Source organism: Haliotis rufescens, unplaced genomic scaffold (genome assembly GCF_023055435.1).
Source record: "Haliotis rufescens isolate VD_foot unplaced genomic scaffold, xgHalRufe1.0.p SCAF_16, whole genome shotgun sequence".
In the NCBI taxonomy this organism is placed as follows: Eukaryota; Metazoa; Mollusca; class Gastropoda; order Lepetellida; family Haliotidae; genus Haliotis; species Haliotis rufescens.
In genome coordinates, this window is record NW_025963846.1 from 28,203,654 (window position 1) to 28,228,111 (window position 24,458).

The window sequence follows — 24,458 nt, forward strand, 5'->3', positions numbered from 1 at the left end:
GTGTTAGTGTGAGTGTGTGTGTAATCACAAGCAAAACGGAAACCAAGCAGTCAAAAACTACCACTTTAAGAAATTTCAGTGTAGACCGCTTACAACACTCACCTACCAACCAACCCACTCTCTCAGTTTGAACAGGAAACAGTTCACTTATATCAGTGTGATGTGTGATGTGTGATGTGTGAAGTTCAGCAAGTATGCTGTCATGCTGCTTGTAGCACAATCCCAGCAAGGACACTTGGGAAAATGTGGGGAATTGAACCCTAACCTCTAACCACCAATATAACGAACTTGTCATATTGATAATACATGGGTCTGTGTGTTATTTGTCACGACACAAGCAACTGCATCAACAGTTCCAGCTTGCCTCCGATGACATCCTTCAAGGAGACTGCACGGTTAACTTAACAGATTCTTGGCACTTCCCAAAACAATTACAAACACAGTGGTGATGTTGTTGGAACAATTTCATTGTTTTTACTGCAAAAGCTTCTTATTTGCATTGTTTCTGAGATAAATCCAAAAATAGAACATTAAAAGGCCAGCAACCAACATTACAATCTCTTCTTTCTTCTGCATGTGGATTATCACAATGTTAATTACCTTAAGTGCAAGACAGGCAGGGTTTAGGGTGCATTTAGAGGCAATCAAACTCATTATCAACAAGGAAAACACACATTAAATAGGGAACTAAATAAGGAGGAAATAAGTCGGAGACCAACTTCATCTGTAGTCTTGCCTTTCAATACCATTTGTAATTCCCTTCATTGCACAGTCACCAGTGTATTGGATACAGCAAACCTCATTTGACACTTTGGAAATCTGTTAGATTTTGTTAAAATGAGAAGGGCTATATTTTGCCAGCCAATAAATATAGTGTTATGAAACATGCTTAGATCAGAAAAATTAATATTTAATCTCTAATTGAGAAAGGTCTGAACAAAGTTAGTATTTCTTACTCATGAAAGTACTTCAACATTAACATTTCACAAGATAATCTATATGACAGAAAACGCTTCAAAATTTAGAATGTTTTTCAGTTAGTGATCTATTTCCATTATACCAGGACCTGCTTGAACATTTACATAATAATAATAATCATTACATGTACCAAAGAAGAAGCTGAATGTACACATGCTTTGATAACAGATCTGATTGTTTCTTGATATTTTTCACTTAAACCTGTCTACATGGCTGATATTGACTCGTCCAAGTTATTTCTGAAGGTACATCAAACATTTCAAATTACATGAAACAGATTTACAAGGATTTTGTCTAACAAGGAGTACCCAAAGTATTATGCAATTATCCAAAATAAACAAGAAATAACAAGAAACTATTATCATGATCATGTGTAATCATTCACATAAATGAATCATTCTTAAACTTGTAATCTCAGTATGCAATATTAATAACCATTAATATCATAAAAATATTCATCCATCTTATTACATCAACATAAGCAATTTATTCTATAGTCATACATACATCATATCAAGTAAGAATTTAGCAATAAGTATTGATTGTGTCTTAAAATCTGAGGTCTCAAAACTGATATAACACAAGTTTGTCAAAAATAACCACATGCTACCCTGGTAAATAATTTGATCCAAAATGCTCATATTAGATGAAGACAAAACAAAAGACCTGCCACATATATATCTAATTAATGATACAGCGTCAAATAAAGAAACATAACTTCTGTCAAAATATATAATATAGATGCATGAAGATATCTTAGCACTATCAGTGGCAAATTGTCAACAAGAGTTGTATTGCAGCTTGACTCGGGCATAGATTACAAGTACTTATGAGCAAAATTCCCATCAACAGCGCATTCAAAACATCAATTAAGATATTTGCTTGCACATGGCAACTAGTATGAACTTCAGATCAATGTACAGGAAAGGTAATCACAAATTCTTGTTCAATTTCCTATGAACAGACTCAATGAAATTTTCTTTTGCTACTTCACTTGCACATGCTAACGTGTACTTCAGATCAATGTACAGGAAAATTAATCACAGATTGCAAGGCACAGCTACAAACTACACAATGCTGAGCACTTTTGTTTCAATTCTGCCGCAATAAATACTACAATAAACTGTCAAGGTATCAACACTTTAGCAGAAGAGTTGAAAGAGGAGGTAAAATTATATGCCAGATGATTCTTGTGAGTAGCCCACTTTGCTTATGTGTGTCAGCAAAATATTCTTAATGTCTTAGGAATTAGTTTAAATCACTGGTAAGTTTACAGCAAGATTTAGTATCGCAGTGCTCTTGATTTTTAAGCCTGTAATACTGTTGTTCATAATAAGAGAACTGGAACTTGCAGAACTATTGCAAAAGGTAAAGTCATGTAACAGAATAACAAACAGTGTCAATGCCACACCACTTGCAGGCTCAAGCAACAGGAGTAATGAGGAAAGGTCCCATGGAATATGCACAATGTTGGGACTGCACTCTCTATAGAATTCAGTACATATATTACAAAGTAACCCATTCTAGTCCAAGATATATGTCTCTCCTTGATATACCCCGAAACTTGTCCAAATGTTTTTGGACTATCTCCTGATTACCAGTGACCAACGTAGGGATGCAGAGGTTTCCTAGGAAGACTAGATGTGAGTGATTGTTGTCCTACAGTGGTCAGGAGCCGATGTTTCCAAATGTCTTGGTCATTTGCTTACTAAAGGCCTGACTTAAGTACAGCTAGGCTAGATCCATCTATTTGCATACACAGACATTTGGTAATACTGGGAATGGGTTCAAGCAGCAATGCACTTTGCTGTGATAAGGAAAATGGCAGGCTGTAATAAACCTCCATCCACTTCTGTTTCCCTCTCAAACTTCATGGATTGATGAGCACAGCTAGATCAGATACTTACTTCTCTGGGATACCCAGAGATGGTATAATTCGTAACACCTGCTGTTATGAAAGACATTTGGCATGTGGATTAGCCTTTGCTCGGTTGCTGATTGTTCAAAGCAGAATTGGATGAACTGCCTGACGTCTGAGGTGCCTGTGCCTGTTGTGCTGGCAGCTGTGATGATGTTGGAAGCTGCTGTGGCTGCTGTTGTTGCTGTTGCTGAGACTGGACAGGAAAGGCATTCTGCATGGGAGCAAATGATCCATGTGCAGCAGCAGAGTTAACTGTTTGCGTCTGGGGGTTTGCCATCATTCCTGGAAACGAGCCTTGCAACTGAAAAGGTTGAGATATTTGCTGAGCATTGGCACCTGCAATAAAGCCTTGATATTGAAAGGGGAAAAAAGGCGGTAAGCCTTGGTGAAGATATGGATGCATCATCTGATGATGAGGTTGTTGTCTCAGCATTTCTGGAATGGAAGTCGGCAAGGAGGAAAGATCAACACTGGATTTCCGACTACTCTCATTTGACCCTTCACGGTTTTCACCACCCATTCTATCAGACGCTTTCAGGTCCGAAGTCTCTGTGTGGAGCTTGGCCGCACTCCGCACACGATTGAGATGCACAGAACTATCAGCATGGGCACTAGATGAGGCTTGTAAACTCAAAGAGTTGTCCCAAGGAAACTCCTGCTCCTGTTTCAGTTCATTTAAGGATTTTTTGGTAGTATCAGGTTTGGCTGTAGAATGTGTGTTTGATCGAGTCAAATCTGCATATCTTTTAAACAGTTCCTCATCAAATGTACCTTTTGGCTTTTCCACCTGCCCATGACCACCTTGATCCGCCTTTTGGGAAGTGGCACTTGGAACTGATGTCCGTGTTGACGCCATGGACAGCAACGCAGGGGACATTGTATGCACAGTCAATGGACTCATCATTGGAGAGGCCACCGTATGTGGCATCATACTAGGTAAAGATATGCCTTTATTCTTCAGAAACTCCTCCATCTCTTTCTTGTGCTTCAGGTGCAGTTCGTTTATCTGCTTCTTCTGTCTGTAAAAGAAATATTGTTTTAGAAAGCAATTCTCTAAAGTGGTACGTCAACTGAATTGGATCAGTTGAACTGACTTTTAACATCACAAAAATTCAGTGGGTGTCAAAATAGGTTTCTGGCTGGCAAGCAACTGTCTTTGCTCACTCTCAAGGGCAAGGGCTAGGTTTTGACACTACTTTTCTTCTTCAGTGGCATTAAACAACCTGGATTATGATCGTAGTATTATCCTAATCAACCTGCAGTATCTCCATGAATTTGTACAGATTTGGATGCCACCCCTCAAATTGATTTTGTGGCGTTAACCCAATTCTGTGACGTTATTGTGCTTCATGACAAAGTCATCTTTGGTGTTTTTGTGGTTGGGCATACTCTTTGGAAACATTTCCAATGAATGGATATTTGACATCTGGTCTTATTCATGGACTAGTATCTGTCAAAACCTAAGTGCTGATTTGCCTTAGAATTGGAAATAAACTGTAAATCAAACAGCGCATTTGCCACAGTGGAATACTGTTTGTCAGTAATGCCTTTTATAGCCCAAATCATATGAAACGATTAACATGTTCACTTTCGCATTGATATATATTTTAAAAGGTTTCACTCAGTTCAGTATATGTGGATATAGTTCACCAATTAGTTGTGTTGTTATATGTGGCATATGTAAAATGCCCCTCTTAATTCCCTATTGTCTAACCAATCACCACACTCGGGTGAATTTGTACCAATGACAATAGCTGCTGGACAAATAGGAAGATCCTCAAAAACCACCTGCTGCCCTTAGTCCTCTTCCATACAATGAATGCCTGTCAGGGATTAATCCTGACATTTTCAATATTGTCACCAATAGGTGAGGTGTAACTGGGTTAAACGTCGCATCCAAGATTATTGCACTTATATCGCGACGTGCATGCACGTGTGTGTGTGTGTGTGTGTGTGTGTGTGTGTGTGTGTTTGTACTAGTCCGAACTGATGCCAATTAATAGTGCAAGCCCACTGAGATACCATGCCGCAATTTAACATGAATACCCCACTCAGACACAGTATACTGACTCCGAGCCGACCAGTCCTTGTTTTAGCCCCTTAATGCCGAGCGCCAGACAGGGTAACAACACGTACCATCTTTTAACGTCTTTTGGTATGACGCAGCCGGGAATCGAACCCCGGACCTTCCGCTCTCTGGGCGGACGCTCTACCACTAGACCACGGAGGCGGTCATATTGTTACCAATAAAGCATGGTAATTCCATGGATGAGCACACAGAAAGAGCCCTGTAATGCAAGCATCCTGGGTGCCAGTCTGATTGTTGCAATTGAGCAGCGCATATTTTAACCTCAGTTTGGGGAAATGACAATTTCGCCTGTCATTTTTTATCGTCTGTTTACACTCTTTCCCATTTTCAAATTCAATTTTGCATACCCTAAAGTTACAATCTGAAAAGTTGCTATGTTGAGTTCACTTGCCCTTTACCAGTATAGTCAATGTGAAGGTTCCTAAGATAAAGTGCAGGAACTTCACTAAAACTCTTACACTTAAATAAATGTTTGAATTGGAGTCTCACCTTAGGATCATGTTATTGTACTCTGGATCATGATGTAGAACATACATATCTTTTTTGGCCTCTTTCCCTTCTTGAGTGGTCACAGACTGTTAATGAAGAGGGTTTCATGTGAAGCGACAATACAGAAAAGTAATATTATTAATAATTAATGAAAAGGAAAGTAAAATGTACACACACATATTGCCACTTGACCAGAAATAGTGCAATCAATGCACAGAAAACTAAACACAGGTTCAAACTAACCTACCAATATCTATGTGTATGGAAATTTCAGTTGTGCTGAAAAGCGGATATATTTCTTCTTTCTTTGTGGAAAAGGCAACAAAGTAAGGATGCCAACATTCACAATATTTTGACGAGCTAGCTGTTTCACCTTGATTTTGATATTACTGGTACTGTTTAATTTTTATTAAAAACTTAACTGTGCTGTTGCCAAAATCTAATGAAAGCAGCTAGTTTCTGTCAGACTGTGTGAGTGAGTGAGTATGGTTTTACGCCGCTTTTAGCAATATTCCAGCAATATCACGGCGGGGGAAAACCGGAAATGGGCTTCACACGTACCCATGTCGGGAATCGAACCCGGGTTTTCGGTGTGACAAGCTTACGCTTTAAACACTAGGCTACCCGACAGCCTCTCTGTAAGACTGCTCTTATTCAATTTATTCAAAGACATTTTTTACCGATATCTTTTTTGACCCATACAAGGATATCAAACCCCTTGACAAAAAGCACAATAGGTTCCAAAACTAAACAGTGAATCTTATTGCTGACATGATCAAATGTTAACGCATTCAAACTTAGTGATAATGAACCATGTAAACTAACCTTCAGTAAATAAGTCAATAAAAAATTGCTGACATAAAGTCATTTAAGCTAAATAAAATACTTACCTACAACATAAAAACAAGTTATCGAACAGTAAACTTAACCTGAACCAAATTACACCAAGTAAAAGTCTTTTACACAAGATAGGACATACTTTGTCAATTTTGTTTCCACAACTATTTTTCTTTATTGTTGGCTACTGCTCGTACTGCCTTACCTTCTTCTTCCTTGGGCCCATCTTAGAAAGACGTGGCACAGTTTTGACGACCATGGGAGATGTCTGAGTGCCCGTATCAACCGAGTCAGCAGGTATTATGAGCTTATTGCGAGGAGCATGAGCAGATATGAGCGATGACTGTAAGGACAATGAACCTAAACCCATGCATGAACCAGCACCATCTTCAGAAAAAGGATGAGGGGGTGGGAGCTGACCTAATGATATAGAGCGCTTTTTTTTTGCAGTAGCATTTCTATACAACTCTTGGCTATCTAGAGATGCAGCACGTGCCATTTTGTATAAATGACTATTACTGGCGCCTACAGAATTATAAGAAGTATCACTATCATGCAACCTTTGCAGAAATCTACTTACACCAGTAGCTTTGAGCATGCCTGCACCTTGCGATCCTTCATCAGTTTTGTTAGTAGTCTGAGATGGAATAGATACAGTATCTGGTGTGTTAGTGGTCATAACCTCCACCAAATGCCCATCTTCTTCGTCCAGTGACTGGGAAGGACCTATTGTCACACTGTCTTTCACAGTTGTCACTGAGAATCGTCCCTTTCTGGAAGTTATATTTGGCACATTTTCCTGTAAATTACTCCTGTCAAATTGGTCAAGAGTTTCACCACTACAGGACACAGAAATATCAGTATCTGAACTTGTCTGATCTACTGCTATCTTGTCCTCTGACACTGCCTCAACCGTGAACCGTGACCTCCTTTTCACGGATGTCTGGATTTCAATGGTTGATGACAAGTCCTCATTGGTCTCATTACCATCTGAATGTACACATACATCATTATTTACAAATCCTCCTGCATCACCGTTAGAAGGACTTAAGTCTGTCTGTTGCATTTCATCCGTCATGTGAACACTACCACCTTCAATCTGGCCCCCTGTAGCTGACATTGTCATTATAGGCATTGTATGTGCCGTTGATGTTTGCTGAACATCCTTCCTATTGCCATGTAACTTTTTGATCAATGCTTGCTCAAGGTTAGCTAAATCCCCCTTTCTACTCTGACCATCTGTACTGTGAATAGAGCCGTCTGATGAACCATCCTCTGACATTGCTTTCCGAGACTGGCCAGGTGATCGTGGAGGAGATACAATCTGGCCTAGGACACCAGTTTCCGGGACATGCCCTTGAGCTGGAGCTACACCTTGAGACTGTTGGGAACCCATGGCTGCTGTTGTATACATGGGCATCTGACCTTGGTACATCCATCCTTGGGGAATCAAATATTGAGGAGGCAGGGGATTGGCCTGTTGCGAGGACTGGGGCTGTTGCTGCATCTGGTTCATCATGATGTACTGCTGCATCATCTGTTGATGCATCTGCATCTGCAGCATGGGATCAGTATTTGCATAATAGGGTGGGTAGTAGAGGCCCTGATAATGTGGCATCATGCCCTGGTACTGCAGCATCTGTTGTGCACCATGCATGTAGGGATTCATCATAGGCACACCCTGACTCTGTGCAGCTGGAGTGGTCTGACTACTGTCGGAAGAAACACCTGATGGTGCATCTTGCGACTGAACCTGCTGCTGAGTCTGTGACTGAGACTGCAGAGAGGTGGATGGCTGCTGAACATGCGGTGATTGTTGTTGAGGTCTACCTTGTCCATCTATCAACTGACCCTCCATCTGTCCACCCTGAGGCCCAACATCACCTGGAGTCACTGCCTGACTGCTTGCCTGACCTGCCACTCTCTGTGATGTCAATTTGGTCAGTTTTTCATGCAGATCAGAGATATCAATTGGCACATCAGACCGTGCAGTTGTGCTCTTCCATGATTTCTCATACTCAGGATTGATTGTATCTGGTTCGCCGACATGGGTAGCAGAGCTGGGCATGTTGTCTGGGGATATGGTGTGCTCCTCTCCTTCATCTTCAGTAATCTTGGTCTCCGAAAGGTGTGAATCACAGACCCGGCTTACAATGAACTTCCTGCTCTTACTGAAGACCACTGTGGAGTCCTGCATCTCTCCACAGTCTGTATGAGAAGCAACTCCAGAGCTATCAGTCCCAGCATGGTCAAACTCAAGCCTCTGAAGAGTAAGCAACAGAACAGGTCAATTCACGATCAAAAACAAATCCGGTAAATTCTGCATTGCGACTTAACTGTACCCCATAAAAAAGGCATCTTAATGAGAATTGATGCCCAGATCCTTTCAACACACATCAAAACAAAATATGTCCACTTGAAACCCAGTTGTGATTTTCTTGTTTGTCTGCTGTAACTCACCTTAACTGAGTCTCCATCCATGACCTGCCTGACCCTCCTGACCGAGCTGGGACTGGACGTAGGTGTGTTGGCCACACTGACACAGATTGACACAGAGGCTGATGGGTCCTGGCCAACCAGAGCAAACACCTGCTGGAGGAGCTCTATCACACCAGTCACCTGGCTGCTCAGCAACAACTCAGCGCCAACCTGAAGTAGACAAGATGCAATATCAACTGGAGGTTGGGTTGACCGAAAGTATGTTTGGTTAGCTCCCTGGTAATTATCATTTCTTTACTTCATCAATCATCTCAAGAGCAGGACTCCATTTAAATACTTGATTTAACTTGCACCAGGTGCATGAATTTGTCGAGGTTGAAATTTAACCCACCGTTTGACTAAAAGCCCAAAAAGCAAGACAAATTATACATACATTGGGAAGATTGATGTGGTATGGTAAATAAAGCTTAGAAGTATTGAATGTGTTTCATAGAACTATGTTGGGCAGACAAGTAAAGACTAGCAACAAATTTGAAAGATTTTGACATGCACTTTGTATGCATGTAGACATAAATATAAGGTTGCATTTTTCAATAATAGGCTGCACTGGTGTATATTTTACATGGCTAAATGGAGCCCTGCAAGAGCATGTATGGAGGTATATAAAGCAATTATCCTCATCCATCAACTGGAATTCAGTTCTATTAGTATATTTATGACATCAGTATACTTACCCTGATATGACATAGTGCAAATATAACTTTGACACAGAACCAAAATATGTCTCTCCTCGACCCGTGAAGATCCGGGTTAGAAAAGGTCTTCTGCAAAACATGCTTCCCATAAAAGGCGACAATGCTTGTCGTAAACGGCGACTAACGGGATCGAGTGGTCAGGCTCACTGACTTGGTTGATGCATGTCATCGTTCCAAAATGCGTGGATCGATGATCATGATGTCAATCACTGAATTGTCTGGGCCAGACTCGATTATTTACAGACCGCCGTCATATAGATGGAATATTGCTGAGTGCAGCGTTAAACAACAAACCAACCAACAAGCAACAGTTATCTCCCTTATCCCTAGCAACTGCAAGCTCCACAAAATGCTAAAACTTAGTACAAAAGCATATCCCACAGTTGGCGGTGGGGGTCTGTGGTTGCGAAATAAGTCTACCTGGGCCAGACATCATGGACTAGACTAGTCCACAGAATATTATTTTGACGTATGAAACACAATGGAAATATCTGGTCAATAATTAACGATCAATAGTTAATAGTTGTCGCGTGTGACAACAAGGACTCAAAATACCTGCAGATATTCACTGCAACAGTGGGGGATACCCAAGAAATATCTAACAACCTCTCAGATGAAAGTTATAATGACAATCTTAATACTTAATGTGAAGCATTTGCTGAATGTTGTAGTCGTCTCAAGTTCTAGATGAGTCACCCAGTTTTTGAAGAGATGATTCTATTTCATAATGTGATTTCTTATATACTGGGTGACATTTGAAACACCAAGGGTGAAGTTTTAAAAATAGTCGGAATGCATAATGCAAAAGAACTGCAGCATGCTGTAATTGCAATCTCATTAAAATCACATCTAAGTTCTCGCTGCCGCTAAACAAAGATCTGAGGACATCCCATTACGGGTCACGTCAGACTGACCTATCTTGAACTTTGACCGACCAATGGAATGACCAATCAGAAGTCAGCTTTCTCGTGCTTTACGGCACTAATTTCAAACTGGCGACTACGCTTCAAAACATACTTTGACAAATTCTCGATTAAAAATTTTAAACCTGAACAAAAGAACATTCTGGAATCGCTAATAGATGGTTTAGATTGTATGGATTCAGTTGTTGAACCCGTAACTATCGTTCGGAATATCCCGTGTTAAAGTTTTCGAGGATGCATGATTAGAAATCACATTCCGACTGTCATTTTCATGATCTGGTAGGCGACGCTCTGATTGGTAGGATGAAAGGTCGTTCTGACGTGACCCCTACTTGGATGTCCTCAGATCTTTGTTTAGCAATAGCGAGAAGTAAGATTTGATTTTAATGAGATTGGCCGTAATTGTAATCTTAAGTATTGCTCAAGACATGTCAATAAGTATGTAAATAATCGAATCTGGACCATACAATCCATTGACTGATATCATAAGCATCGATCCATGCAATTGGGATCGATGACATGCTTCAATCAAGTCAGCAAGCACCTGTGTGTGAAGTCTTGAAAGACTAGGGAAGAAACCAATGTTGTGACTTCAAGGCCATGCCCTAAAACCCCGACTGAGGACAATGATTAACCATTTATATGAGATGTGTTCCAAGGCAAGTGGCTTCCTCCAGATGCGCTTGTCTAGAAGTGAGGAAGGCTGACATACCACTGGAATTCTTCTCCCTATGGACATAAGTAGGGCGGGTGCCTCTGTAAGGCATAAAGACACAGCGCTCTGTAGCAACGAAGTAGCTGTACAATTAGCTGGTGCAGCACTGGATTACCTGGTGAGGCATTGCATAGACGCCTCAACTAGTAGTAGAAACAAAGCACTGCAACCCCTGTAAAAGACGTTGCAGCGGCGGAGTACCTGGTTAAGTGAGTGAGCGAGCATGGCTTTACACAGCAATATTACCAGTAGTATCACAGCAGGGGACACCAGAAATGGGCTTCATACACTGTACCCATGTGGGAAATCGAACCCGGGCCTTTGGCTTAACAAGCGAGCGCTTTGACAATTAAGCTACCCGAATGCTGAAGCTGGTAAAGACGTCACGGTCAGGTAGACAAATTTGGTGACTGCCTGCTGGAAGGCAACGAGTGTCTAAATGACAAGGAGTTGGAGAGCCTCGAAGCTCTCAAATGCACAACAGCTCTTTAATTTGGTAAGACAACTGATCGGCGCCGACCTCTTCCACCTTGTCTGCTGAATGACACTCAAATTGTCCACATTTGTCACAATTAACAATCTGGACAAGATTTTCGACGAGCACCTCGCTGCCACTGAAGAGTGCCTCGTCTCCTCTGGGGAGAATGAAGCCATCAAAGGTGCTGCAGTAGTCGAGGGAAGGTATCTCCATCCAAACAGCATAATACCTAGTTGTGGATGCATCCGCAAAGATGTGTCTAAAGACGAGACACTGATGCAGGCTCCAGTGGAAAGAAAAGGTCGGTGGGGAAAGGTGAGGACCATCTGTTGCATCCATGGATGATGACTGTCTGTCTCAAGCAGGACTTCAAACCTGTGGGTAGTCACTGATGGTAACAAGCCAGTGGGTGAAGTCCTAGACTGACTGACTGAGTATGGTTTTACGCCGCTTTTAGCAATATTCCAGCAATATCACGGCCGGGGACACCAGAAATGGGCTTCACACATTGTACCCATGTCGGGAATCGAAACCCGGGTCTTCGGCGTGACGAGCTAACGCCTTAACCACTAGGCTACCCGACCGCCCCTGTGAAGTCCTAGAAGACATTATTGCACCAAAACAGCAATGAAAAGGTGCAAGTAGGAGAAGCACTTGTCGACCAGGTAGCAATTGCATCCTGGAAGAGAGACATGTTTTGGTTCTATGTTTCAGGATAGAAGAAAGGAGGTTATTTGCACAATGTTGTATCAGGAGAAACATACATACCAAAGTTCACTGCAATGACTTCAGCCCCCCACAAACAAAAGAACTCAATATGGCTGCTGTGGCTATGGCCACACTGAAAATCTGATTCAAACCATTTGAACAAATTCAGGTGTCATCATCGGTGGGAACAATTATGAGAAGGTCCTTCTACAATGGATCCAGTGGTTTCGTCGGAGAAGATTATTATGTCAATGACTTTCAGTTAGGTGAGCTAATGAAAAAAACAAGTAAAATTCAGGTTGGAAATTAGACAAACGGCATAATGTATAGCTTTTCTAAACAATAAACTCTTTCAAGCAAACTAACCAAATTTTCAGCAATCTCCTCAGGCTTATCATTTTCCAAAGAAAATGTGAAAGTGACAGTGTTTCTGTTGGATAGTTCCAGCCTGCACTCAACCTCATTGTCGGCAGCCACACTAAGAATCGTAGCTCTGGGAACTTTCTCAAGAGTCTTCCGCCGTTTGGGCCGGGATTTCCTCTTGGACTTGTCTTGAGTATTGGATCCTGGAGCTTCATTCTCACTGCAATTGTAAATAACATTGGTTGAATACAAGTGAAAATCAATGCCATATGCACTAAAATATGTGTACAGAATGAGCATAAATTTATTACTTACCACAATTTACCAAATGCACAACCTGTCTCACACCCATTTTTTATTCTGAAACATCAATTCACCATTATCAGAAACATAACATATAACTCCCAAGGCCTGGTCTGTGATGAAACATTTCAGGAATTGATTATCTGAAAGGAAATGTTTTTTCATTAGGCAAAATAAAGGATCACAAGTAGTTTCCATCATGACAACAGTGATCACAAACTGCAAGGAAAGGCCGCCTACCTTTCTCTGTTGGAGTGTGTTGCATCGTCCTGCAAACAGCCCGCAGAGTGGCTGGAGGGGAGCTGGGATGTGCCTGACATTGACGACTGGGGTGCGGAGGAGCCGGTTTGAGTACCTCCTTGTTGAAGTTGCTGAGCAGCAATGATGTCCAAGTGGCTCAAGTTACTTGCCTGAAAAAGGAAACAATCAGTCAAAAACCTGTCTTTTTGTGATGTAAATAACCTTGAAAGTCTTCAAGCTTGAGCTGGATACTGACTGAGATTGATCAAAAACAGATTAAGCAAGGAATGTTTAACGGCAAAATATTACACAGTAGTTCTGGGAAAAAGAGCTTGTTTTATTTACATGATCTTTCTTATCAGGTCAAAACTGCAATATTGTTCAAGCTGATTTGATATTTACAACAGATTGTAGTTTTTTAGCTTTTGTGTCATCACTTCGAGCCTTGGTAAATATCTCCAACCGATAAATAATAATAAAAAAATTGAATAGAATAGCTACAAGGGTGTTAATAAAGATTTTACTTTTTTCAAATCAGCTGCTTTAAAACTGTGCATGCTGAAAATCTATGAACAAGAAACAGAAAAGAAACCAACATTAAATGAACAATTGCAACTTTCTAAGTGAAAAAGCTTAGCATAGTGCAATATCTTCAGTTCAAATATGCACAAGTGATCTTGCACCTTTGCAGAGCAAGATCTTTCCTATCTAGAAAAACATTATTGGGATCCTCAAAACAATACTGAATTTTATTCAAAGTTCATAGTTTTTCCAAATGATCTGGACCAGTGGTGATTTATAGTTTCCATAGTTTGTGGTTACCTCAGGACAAATGGAAGCAGGACAACTGAATGAGAAAAATGGCAGAGTTTCAATACAGTATAAGCAGAAGTCCCCCACTCCAGCTCAAGCAGAGTTTGACTGAAGGAATAATTATCTTCCTGTATCATAGACAGTGGATCATGACAAAGCCATGCGAACATTTCTGCCCCTTTTCTCTTTCAGGTATCAGTACAAACACAATATGTGCACACATTGTTTTACACAAGGTGGGGGTGCCTTCGAAACAGTGCCAAGAAAATGGTAAGGGTGCTTCATTTTTCTGAGGAAAACACAACTTGCAATCTGTTAAAACATACAAAATTATGTGACTTTCAAATAGTCCTTGGGGTGCCTTGAATAAAAGGATAACCAATTCAGAGTAGCTTCTTTAATTTATTTATAAAATAGAATGAGCTAAGTTGGAAAAAAACGGCAGGTACTAACCCCCTGAAATTAAAGAGATATAGGTTAGAGAGATGACTGCTATGTTTGGCATCAAACATAATATTAAATGTTAATAGTGCGAACAGCTTTCAGCAACTAAACTGAACTTGCAAACAAGATATAAAAGTAAATGTATAGCAATAGATAACATAGAAAACCTTCCCTTACAAAACCAGCAATAGAACGTAGTAAACGACACCAGCAAAACCAAACATTTTGCTACAATATTTGGGTGACAAAGTCCACAAAGCCATAACCTTGAAATTGAAGCCTTTGACTACACTACAGAGTTAGTACAGGTTAATTGGTTAACTACATGCAAAGAAACCAAAGTATTTTGTGCAACACACCTTGGCCTGCAATCTGGTTTTTACAGGGGTCTGGGGAGCAGAGTAAGGTCCTTGGTGGTAGTGCCGAGAACCTGCCACACCTTTCTGAGGGGACTGCACCTCCTGAGGTGTCAAACTGCCTAACATTCCCTGTCAAAATCAGTGGCTAGTTGCACTATAAACAAGACTCAGCAGGCAGACTGCTGCCCCAGGGAAAAGCTAAGTTGAGTATGAATAGAGTATAAATAAGTTCAAGCATACAGTTTGGATAGAGTTCATGATAAATATAAGATAACAGTTCTGGTTTCTAATGACTCTACAAGTACCTTCAATACCCCCTGGCAAAACACCTTGTCTCGTACTCGTTTCCAACTTTCAGCTCCTTTATGCTGAGAGAAAAATCAGTATTGTGGATGTTATACTGCATTAGTTGGGTGATGAAGCATTCTGATATTGGTATTATCAAATGCAGATGCTCCCATGTCTTGATTGGTAAATACAGTAGATAAACGGCTGTTTACCATAACACTGTGTTTTGTATGTGTATAAGAATACACTGACAACGTGAAACTTACTGGTTAATATATTATTTGGGTTATGTTATTAGCCATCAAATAGTCATTTACATGTCAATTAGTAAAAACTTGACATAAGGCAACCCACAATATTCATACATGCAAGTTTTTATCATCCATAATTGTAGAAAATCAAACGAGACACCAATGCATTTTCTATATAATCAACTCCAACAAATGATCAGTCATTTCTACAACATATGGATGACAGTTAAAGTCAGAAAGCTGTACTTTTTACAAGTGCCTTCAAACATTTAAAGATTTTTTCAGATAAATCACTTACACAAAAAAACTAAAAAAGTTTTCATGCGCTCATATTTCAGTGACATTAGAAGACAGTCTCAAAAAGCTCTTAACATATTTACACAAAAATAGTCACTGTCTCAAAACAAATCCAGTATTTCTCTTTTATTCAAGACTGATTTCTAATGTCCCTGAAGATACAGAGGCTGACAGACACACTAACTGATCTGAGAATTTGTTTTTACCAACCTGTGACACCTGGGATTGTAGAGATGTTTGCGATGTCTGCTGTTGGACCGACATGAATTGACCATCATCCTGCCCTGTGCCTGATATGCTTGTTTGAACCTACAACATGTAACTTGGTATGGGCAAAAGGTAGCAGCGGTAGAAACTAACAGTTTTAGTCCACTAGTCCACATAATGAGAACATATAGTTAAACCCATAAAAATGGCAAATTTCTACTGGTCCTTAAGATACCTTAACTATTGGGCAGTTTGGCAAGGACTACAGGAGGAGTGCAAATTTCTAACACTTTCTAACACTCACAGGGGTGTGAGTGCAGTCACCAATATTCCTGCTATAGCACATATTTTCACGTACGGACCTAGCAAACAAGAACTTGAAAGTATAGGCACCAATCAAAGCCATTATGGCATGACAGAGCTCCAGAGGAGCTGCATACTTTAGCAAATATGCAGTACCATTTTCGACATAATAAGCGCCCAGGGAGCTCTCAAAATTAGAAATAGGGGGCTCTTATTAGAATATTATTTTGGTGGAAAAAACAGAGTTGAAAGATAAATTTCGTGGTTTATGCTGACGGTCTGAACTGTTTATATACGACAGATATATTTTTCCAGAAATTAATTGCCCATAATTAAGGGTGCATATAACACATGCGTGTGTATTATACACGAATATATAAGTCTTGTGTACATTGATCAATCGGAAGGGTTGCTAATTTGGATTGTTCACTTGGGCGCTTATTAGAGGGGGGCGCTTATTAGAGCGTGGCGCTTATTACGGTAATTGTCAACAAGGCTGGAGTTCCAAACTAATTTGGTCTTATTGTTTGAAGCAAGGCTTCCAGAAGAAAGCTCCTTGACATGTATGAAGTATTTAAGCAAAACTTTTGTAGAAGGAATGGACAAAAGTTATAAAAATCAAACATATTACAGTGCAAAATCGTTTTCTTTTTGTTACATGCTTTTAGTTTGTGGAGATACAAGACATACAAGATATTTCATGTGTCGTGCCCCCCCCCCCCCCCATCATTCCAAATGAAAAACTTTGAAACCTTAATTCTCCCTACCGAACACACAGGGACGGTTCACCACCCCTTGTATTTGTGACTTAAAAAGTATTTTCGTGTTTGCAAAATCTTAAAAAAATATGAACAAAAGTATTAAAAAATATTAATGACATGATTATATTCAAAATCAACTTGAACAAAAATATTCTTAAAGCGAAAAAATACACGCTGGTCAAGTAACAAAAATGGCGCTTTGCGAAACGAACAGTCTCGATTGACGACTAAATGAGAAATTTACAGGTTATAAGGAAACATTTTTGAGAGAATAACAAACGGCAAGAAGTGATATAAACTCCATAAACGACTGTCTGTCATTATTTGCCTTGTCAATGTGGACCTAACATAAAAAAAGAACGTCAACAGTTTGTGTTCGGGGTCATCACTTACGACAAAGGGAGATAATATAAGGGGGGGGGTAACTCTTGTATGGCAATAGTTTCCTCAAAGTTTTATGTTCACTGCAGAGAAATATCAAGTGTTATGTTCACTAAAGTGAAGTATCAAGTGTTATGTTCACTGTAATGAAAACATCACTTTTCCCAACATCAGAAATCTGTCTTTCACACTGAAGTATATATAATAAAACATCTTTCAACATGTTCAAATTATCTCAATCAATCGTAATCAAAAGTTTGTAATTTCTATTTCAAAAGAACCCAACAAAAATACAAACCTGCTGTGGAATATTGGGAGCTGATCCACCTGACAGCTGCTGTGACTGTTGCAAGTTTGGCAAGTTAACTTCGGATTTACTTTCCGAGATAGCTGCAGCGACTACAAACAAAACATCAAAGAATATAGACATAACACATACAATGTTCAAGCTAGTTGTCTTTAAAACAACAACACAAGTCTACACAGAAACAAATCATTATTTGTTATTTTGGATCAAATTTTCACCCCAAAATAAAAATTGTTACGAAAACAAATATATTAAAAAAGATGACACCCTCTGTAAGTCTGGGGTGAGATGGTGAAAAAGGGCTTAACGTTGCATCCAAGATTATTGCTCTTATATAGCAACGTGCATGCATGTGTGTGTGTGTGTGTGTGTTTGTGGCTGCTTGTACTAATGCCAAGTGCCAGGCAGGGTAACAACAAACACCATCTTTTATTTTCTTTTGACATGACGCGGCCAGTGATCGAACCCCAGACCATCTGCTCTCAGGGCGGGCGCTCTACCACTATACCACGGAGGCGGTCAATCGAGTCGGGACCACACAATCCAGTGATTGACACCATGAGTATTGATCGGTGCAATTGGAATACAAAGACATGCATCAACCATGTCAGCGAGCCTTACCACCCGATCCCTTTTACCACCTTGTACGACAAGCATGGGTTGCTGAAGACCAATTTTAAAGCAGATGTTCATGGGGTTGTTCACAAAGAAAATAACAGACATATACAAGCTACAGTGAGAGCAGTTCTTTCTCACTGAAGACACATTTCAGGATAAACTAATATCAGATGACCAAATAGAGAACATATCTGAGTTAAGCATTTTCTAAAATTTACGAATTTTACAATATATGATTGATTAATGATCCACTGTCCTGTGTTTAAAAGAAAAGAAAAGTAATTATACTTCAAACTCTGTTGGGTACTACTAACCATTTACTACATCCTCTGCTGGTAACTGCTGTTGTCCGCCCCCCTCTGCCACGCCCCCCTGTATGCCAGGTGCTGCACTCAGACCCCCTCCAACCACACCCACCACCTGCGTCTTATTGCCAGCTGGGGGAACCTGCCCCTGGACTAGCTGTTGAGACACATTAGGTTGAGGCTGACCAGGCTGATGACCACCGGTTACCTGGATCTGCGAGGTGTGTTGGGGAGCTGAAGTGTCCATTCCTTGACCAGATACAGGAGGCTGAACTTCATTCAACAACTTCTCTCTCTCACGTTTCACTTGAGCAATTCTTTCACGGATCTGTTTTGTTGCATTACGTTCATCTTCCTCTTGAAGAAATCCAGATTTTACCTTGTTTTGGGACAAAAAAAGCTAAAGCTGCACTAACAGAACCCATTTGACATAATGACAAGTTCTAGGTGAATTTACAGGTTGAAGCTGACCTGCGGTAAGAAACAAGAGTTCCTGCAATATTTTACTTTGTATCATATTTCAGTTTTAACAAGGAATATTAATAACTGAGCTTACTAGATCAAACAGAATTTTACAAGACCAGACTGATCTTGAATATCTTGAAAATATTTTGAAATAATTTGCAAAACACAATTCTTCTACAATTCATACCATGTCTTGAGCAACCTCTTCAGCATTATCCTTATCCAAATGAAAATCAAACTGGATGGCTTCATTTTCCTTGTGCTTGTCTTTGCGTTTCTTGGGATCAACAACTCGAAGTCTGAGCTGAATGATTGGACGGTCTGCGAGTTCATCATCCCGGTTGACCAGCTCCACCTTCAAACCACTGTCTTCCAAGAAGAAGACATGCTGAAGCAAGTCCTTCACAGTGTACCTTAAAATAGAACAAATATTTCCAAAATTACCATATAATCTTGTTCACAATCTACTCAAAAACATCTTAGACTACTTGAACATCAATGAAATATTTATTCTACATAATAGTTTCAGAGCATCAACCACTACATATGCCCCAGTAAAAGTATTCCAAGTGTTATTCACGTAAGCCCACCTCCCATGAACACGAACTATAAATTATCTTGACAGATTATGACTTGAGGTCAGAACCTGTAAGGGTTGACAGGTGACAAGCTTTGCACAACCCAAAGCACCTGAAGGCATCATAAATGGTGATAAAAAGACATTTTCATACCAAATTATTCCTTCACAAACCATATATATATACTGTTATTAAGGACCCTTAGGTGCTTGTGACTTTTAGCTACAGTATTATTATCTGAGGAACTAAGAAAAATCAGTAAATTTTCACAATATTATTTTGACAATTACAGCTTGCCATTCATCCATAACTTGAACATTTCTCAAATTACATCAGCTTGTACTTGTGAGTTTCATAATTTCAAAGATAACATGAAGGTTACATAAACATTTTCAAATGACTAAAAAGATTTCAGATAGATGAGTGAGTGAGTGAGTTTTGGTTTTATGCTGCTTTTAGCAATATTCCAGCAATATAAGGGCGGGACACCAGAAATGGGCTTCACAAATTGTACCCATGTTCGGGAATCTAACCCGGGTCTTCGGCCTGACAAGCGAACGCTTTAACCACTAGGCTACCCACCCACCCCTCAGATGATAGGTAAAAACGTATATTGCCTTTCAATACATGTACTTACCTTTCTTCTCTTTTTTGCTTGATGCAACCCTCAATAATATCTCTGATTTCAGGATTGTCTACTTTATCACAGGCTTCTGGACGTACACCCTGAAAATCATAGAAAAATACAAAATGACACAAAAGTATGAAATTAATACATGATTCTCTGAGATATCTAGACATGTATGAAGTTCTTTCATCAAATTTGTTTTTAATGTTTTACTGATTACTAGTACCCACTGCCCATGAACTCAACATACTTAACATGTCTCAAACCCAAATATCACATATTATGTGAATTCAACAACGGTTATCATAAGTGTACTTACACTGGTAACTTTTCTGTAGATTTGAGCAGCATTAGTACATTCCTTGTATGGGTACTCTGACGTCGCCATCTCAAGCATACACATTCCGAAAGCATAAACATCTACTGCCTCATCATAGTGTTCTTCGTACATTTCGGGTGCCATGAACTCCGGCGTACCTTAAAGAATACAAAGATCGTGGAGTCTTTGCATCCTGACGCTGCAGTCTACAAAGGGAAGAAGGGGGATGGGGAAGACAAGATTAGTACATGGTTTCAGCCACAACCAAACAATCCTGAAACAAACTGACATTAGTTTCACAATATGCAAGATCAAGAACAAAGGACTGATACCTGCCATCGAATTCCAGTTCTTACCTGAATCTGGATGTCAGATGAACAATCAAATAAGTGTTGACTCTGTTGCTAAAGGGAGGAATGGGAAAAAAAGAGGGAAAAATTGTGAGGATAAAGACTTTGAAAACACAACCCTTTTGTGTTCCGGTAATTGTGATTTTGTTTCTTTCACAGTCAAGTGCGACAGGCTGATCACATACCTGTGAATTTTGGGAGTTCTGTTTCAGAACAATTTCCAGGAAAAATCTAGTTGTGGGAAAGCATGAAAATTAATGTAAAGTACATAAAACATACAAATGTCACTATATCTTATCATCACTATTTCAACTATATGCAGTACAATTCTAATGCAGTAACAATGGATGTAGGACAGACATCTGTGTGATGTGTCTCATGCAAAATACTTACCGATTACACTTTTGGCAAACGATTTATTCTTCAAAGTTGCTAGTCCTAGATCTCCTATTTTGACAGAGCCAGTCGTACCAGTAATGAAAATGTTGTCACATTTCAAGTCTCTATGTATCACAGGGGGGGTTCGTGTATGCAGAAAGTACAATCCTTTCAAGATCTGCCGGCACCAGTTCTTCAATACCTTGATGTTGATCTTCTTGAATCTCTTGATGTAGCTATAAAACCAACAATTACATCATGAAATCATTAATGCAATCAGATTTCACATTACATTTACATAATGCTAGTACTTCCTTCTTGACAGCGGGCATGGGAGGGATATCTTGGATCATTTCTACAATAAAATTGACAAAATAAGATTCCTTTTGGCATTTCTTACGAAAGATAAAGATACACTGTTTATCTGCATGAATATTTGCCTGAGCTGTTTATGATCATGAATAATGCATGATCATCCAAGGATTTGGCATTTGTACATGCAACTTTGATATGCGTGACAATCTTTCGGTAATGGAATATGCAATCATATTACTTAAGCAAATACATATATGCATGTCACTTCTTTTTCTTGGTCAGTTATTACCACATATAAATGTATGAAAAATGTGGTAAAGCTGTGTCCAAAATTAAGTAGGGACCAAGGGCCGTTGAGGTCCTTTTCTATTGTATTTAAATCCCCTTTAAATCTTAATCTCTGAACATTAGGGCTATGACAAGGAATCCTTGAGTGAGTGAGAATGGTCTTATGCTGCTTTTAGTTTTAGCAATATTCCAGCAATATCACGATGGGGGACACCAGAAATGGGTTTCACACATTGTACCCATGTGGGGAATCAAACCCAGGCCTTCAGTCATACAAGCAGATGCTTTAACCATACGGCTACCCCACTCCCCCTGATAGGGTAAGAAATAGGTCTACCTTGTTTGCAATAATACCATAGGCAAAATGACTGCTGAATCTTTAAACCTTTACAATCCTATAAATAGGCAGCAGCTCATGCATCCAACTAAACCACATATTCTGTACATGAGACTTTTTTTCACCTTCACTAAAATAATATTAGTCCATTTCTACTTACGTTTTTAATGTTCCCGAAGTCATCAGTTCTGTTACCAGGATGATCACTTTTCTATTTCGTCGGTCTGTTTTTTCCCAGTAATCATAAAATCTCACAATGTTGGGATGTTGCAGTTCTTTTAACATTTCAGCTTCCTCTTTGAATCTCTGGCGCTCACTCTTGTTCCATTTCTTGTCCTATAGACATCAAATGTTTAGCATCATAATAAAAACATAATATTCAGGTCAATATTTACTCAAATCTATTCACTTATTGTATCTGATTATATGCAATATAGAACACAAGAAAATAAATGAAGCATATTACTTTTGGATTAAAAAATAATTGTTGATTGCACACAATCCAAAAAGTAAAATGACCTGTCTAAATAATGCTAACATACATGTACAATCAAATAGGATACCTCTAACATAGTGAAGATCACTTCAGAAGAGTAGGCCTAAATGTTTCCTGCTTAAATATTTTGTTAAAACTTTTTTTGTTATAATTTCATATGAAATACCTGGCAGACAAATAAAATATCGTGACTGAGATAAACATGTATTGTGCAGCATACAAATAGACATTTTAACATGCATGCAGCATCCTGCAATATTTCACTATGTATATTGTCATGATTGTAATAAACAAAAAATGTAAAATCTTACTGGAGATTTAACAAAGATTTATCTTAGTGACAGGAAAATTACACAAATTGCAAGTAAAGACCTCTTTGGTAAACATGGTAAAAAGAGGAATTCTACAACCATCATATGTTGATGATAATGGACGTGCAAACATTGGTGAAATCAGAATCCAACATGCTGAACTTGGTGTAATTATGGATTGTACTGAATGTAGTTTCACTGAAAAATGTTGGGGATTTCTTGTCCCATTTTCCAAAGAAATGTATATTTCTATGTTCTCATTTCGTGTCAATATGAAACACTGTCCTAATAGTAAATGGTTGCAAATATCATTGTTAATAAACAACATTCTATCGCCCTGTAAATCATTGCTTTAACCTGAATCCAATTATCCTATCTTCTCTGTATCATACGTGAATTAAAGTTTTGGTTTGGTTTGGTTTGGTTTGGTTTGGTTTGATTGTTGGTTAACGCCCCACTCAGCAATATTCCAGCTATATGACAGCAATGTAAATAATTGAGTCTGGACCAGACAATCCAGTGATTGACATCATGAGCATCGATCACTGCAATTGGGATTGATGACATGCATTAACCAAGTCAGCAAGCCTGACCACCGATCCCGTTAGTCGCCTCTTACGACAAGCATAGTTGCCTTTTACAGCAAGCATGGGTTGATGAAGACCTATTCTATCCCGGATCTTCACGGGTCCAGTGGGAAAGGAAGAGACCAATGACTTAAAGAAACTCAATGAACAAGAATGATGAGATGTAAGGATACATGAACTGATCCTGTCTCAGAGCAACAACATGCAGCAACATGATCATACCATAGCACTTCATGTTTCAAGTATGGTAAACATGAATCTAAAGAAGCAGTCAGTCCAAATTTAAATTAACACTTAATTAATTGAACTTTATTCACAAACTTAACAAAAACCTCACAAAAATATTCACTGCACAGAGAAAGGGATAGGCATAGGAAAACTCTGGGGGGACTTGTTTTCTTCCAATTCCAGTTATTTTACAAAAGCAACTCATCCAAAATGATGGTTGGACTAGTGGGATATGACCAGTGTCTATAGTGTTAGAAACTGGCACTATATAATATTATTCCATGCTAAACTGACAAATAGCTAAATTATCACAAGGACTAATAGAAATTGGCCATTTTTAAGGGTTTTGCTATATGTTATCATTTTAACTGTTCCAAAAGGGACCCAACCACATATGCACTTGAACATTATTTGGGACAGAACATAACTAAGTTTAGTCATTTGGTTCTGATAATACAAAGAACTTCAAGAAGTATACTATCAGCTTAACTTATTTATTTACTTGTCTTTATCCCATAAAAATTGGTTCAAATGAGCATCCAAGCATGACGGTTGTGTCACTATGCATTGATACATTGAGCAGAGATTGAAAGTATTTTTTAATCA

The 24,458-nt window shown here is 39.3% G+C and overlaps 1 protein-coding gene across 7 annotated transcripts in view; it reads right to left on the reverse strand.

Annotated features, from left to right (window-relative positions):
• Positions 1-446: 446 nt before the first annotated feature.
• The window catches only part of LOC124113935 (serine/threonine-protein kinase WNK1-like), a 41,967-nt gene continuing 17,955 nt past the window's right edge, over positions 447-24,458 (reverse strand). For 2 of the 7 annotated variants that reach the window (XM_046474430.2, XM_046474431.2), the window contains 16 exons: positions 22,391-22,566; positions 21,306-21,526; positions 20,563-20,720; positions 20,253-20,341; positions 19,225-19,450; positions 18,582-18,951; positions 17,641-17,741; positions 15,901-15,999; positions 14,855-14,983; positions 13,239-13,408; positions 13,011-13,055; positions 12,699-12,915; positions 8,775-8,963; positions 6,895-8,577; positions 5,478-5,563; positions 447-3,918 (listed from right to left, as the gene is read on the reverse strand). In XM_046474430.2, coding sequence (XP_046330386.2) covers positions 2,955-3,918; positions 5,478-5,563; positions 6,895-8,577; positions 8,775-8,963; positions 12,699-12,915; positions 13,011-13,055; positions 13,239-13,408; positions 14,855-14,983; positions 15,901-15,999; positions 17,641-17,741; positions 18,582-18,951; positions 19,225-19,450; positions 20,253-20,341; positions 20,563-20,720; positions 21,306-21,526; positions 22,391-22,566 — 4,923 coding nt within the window. In that variant the 3' untranslated portion in view covers positions 447-2,954. Of the gene's footprint in view, positions 3,919-5,477; positions 5,564-6,894; positions 8,578-8,774; positions 8,964-12,698; positions 12,916-13,010; positions 13,056-13,238; positions 13,409-14,854; positions 14,984-15,159; positions 15,223-15,900; positions 16,000-17,640; positions 17,742-18,581; positions 18,952-19,224; positions 19,451-20,252; positions 20,342-20,562; positions 20,769-21,305; positions 21,527-22,390; positions 22,567-24,458 lie in introns of those variants that run through there. The other 5 variants (XM_046474434.2, XM_046474432.2, XM_046474435.2 and 2 more) reach the window with 5 other exon arrangements.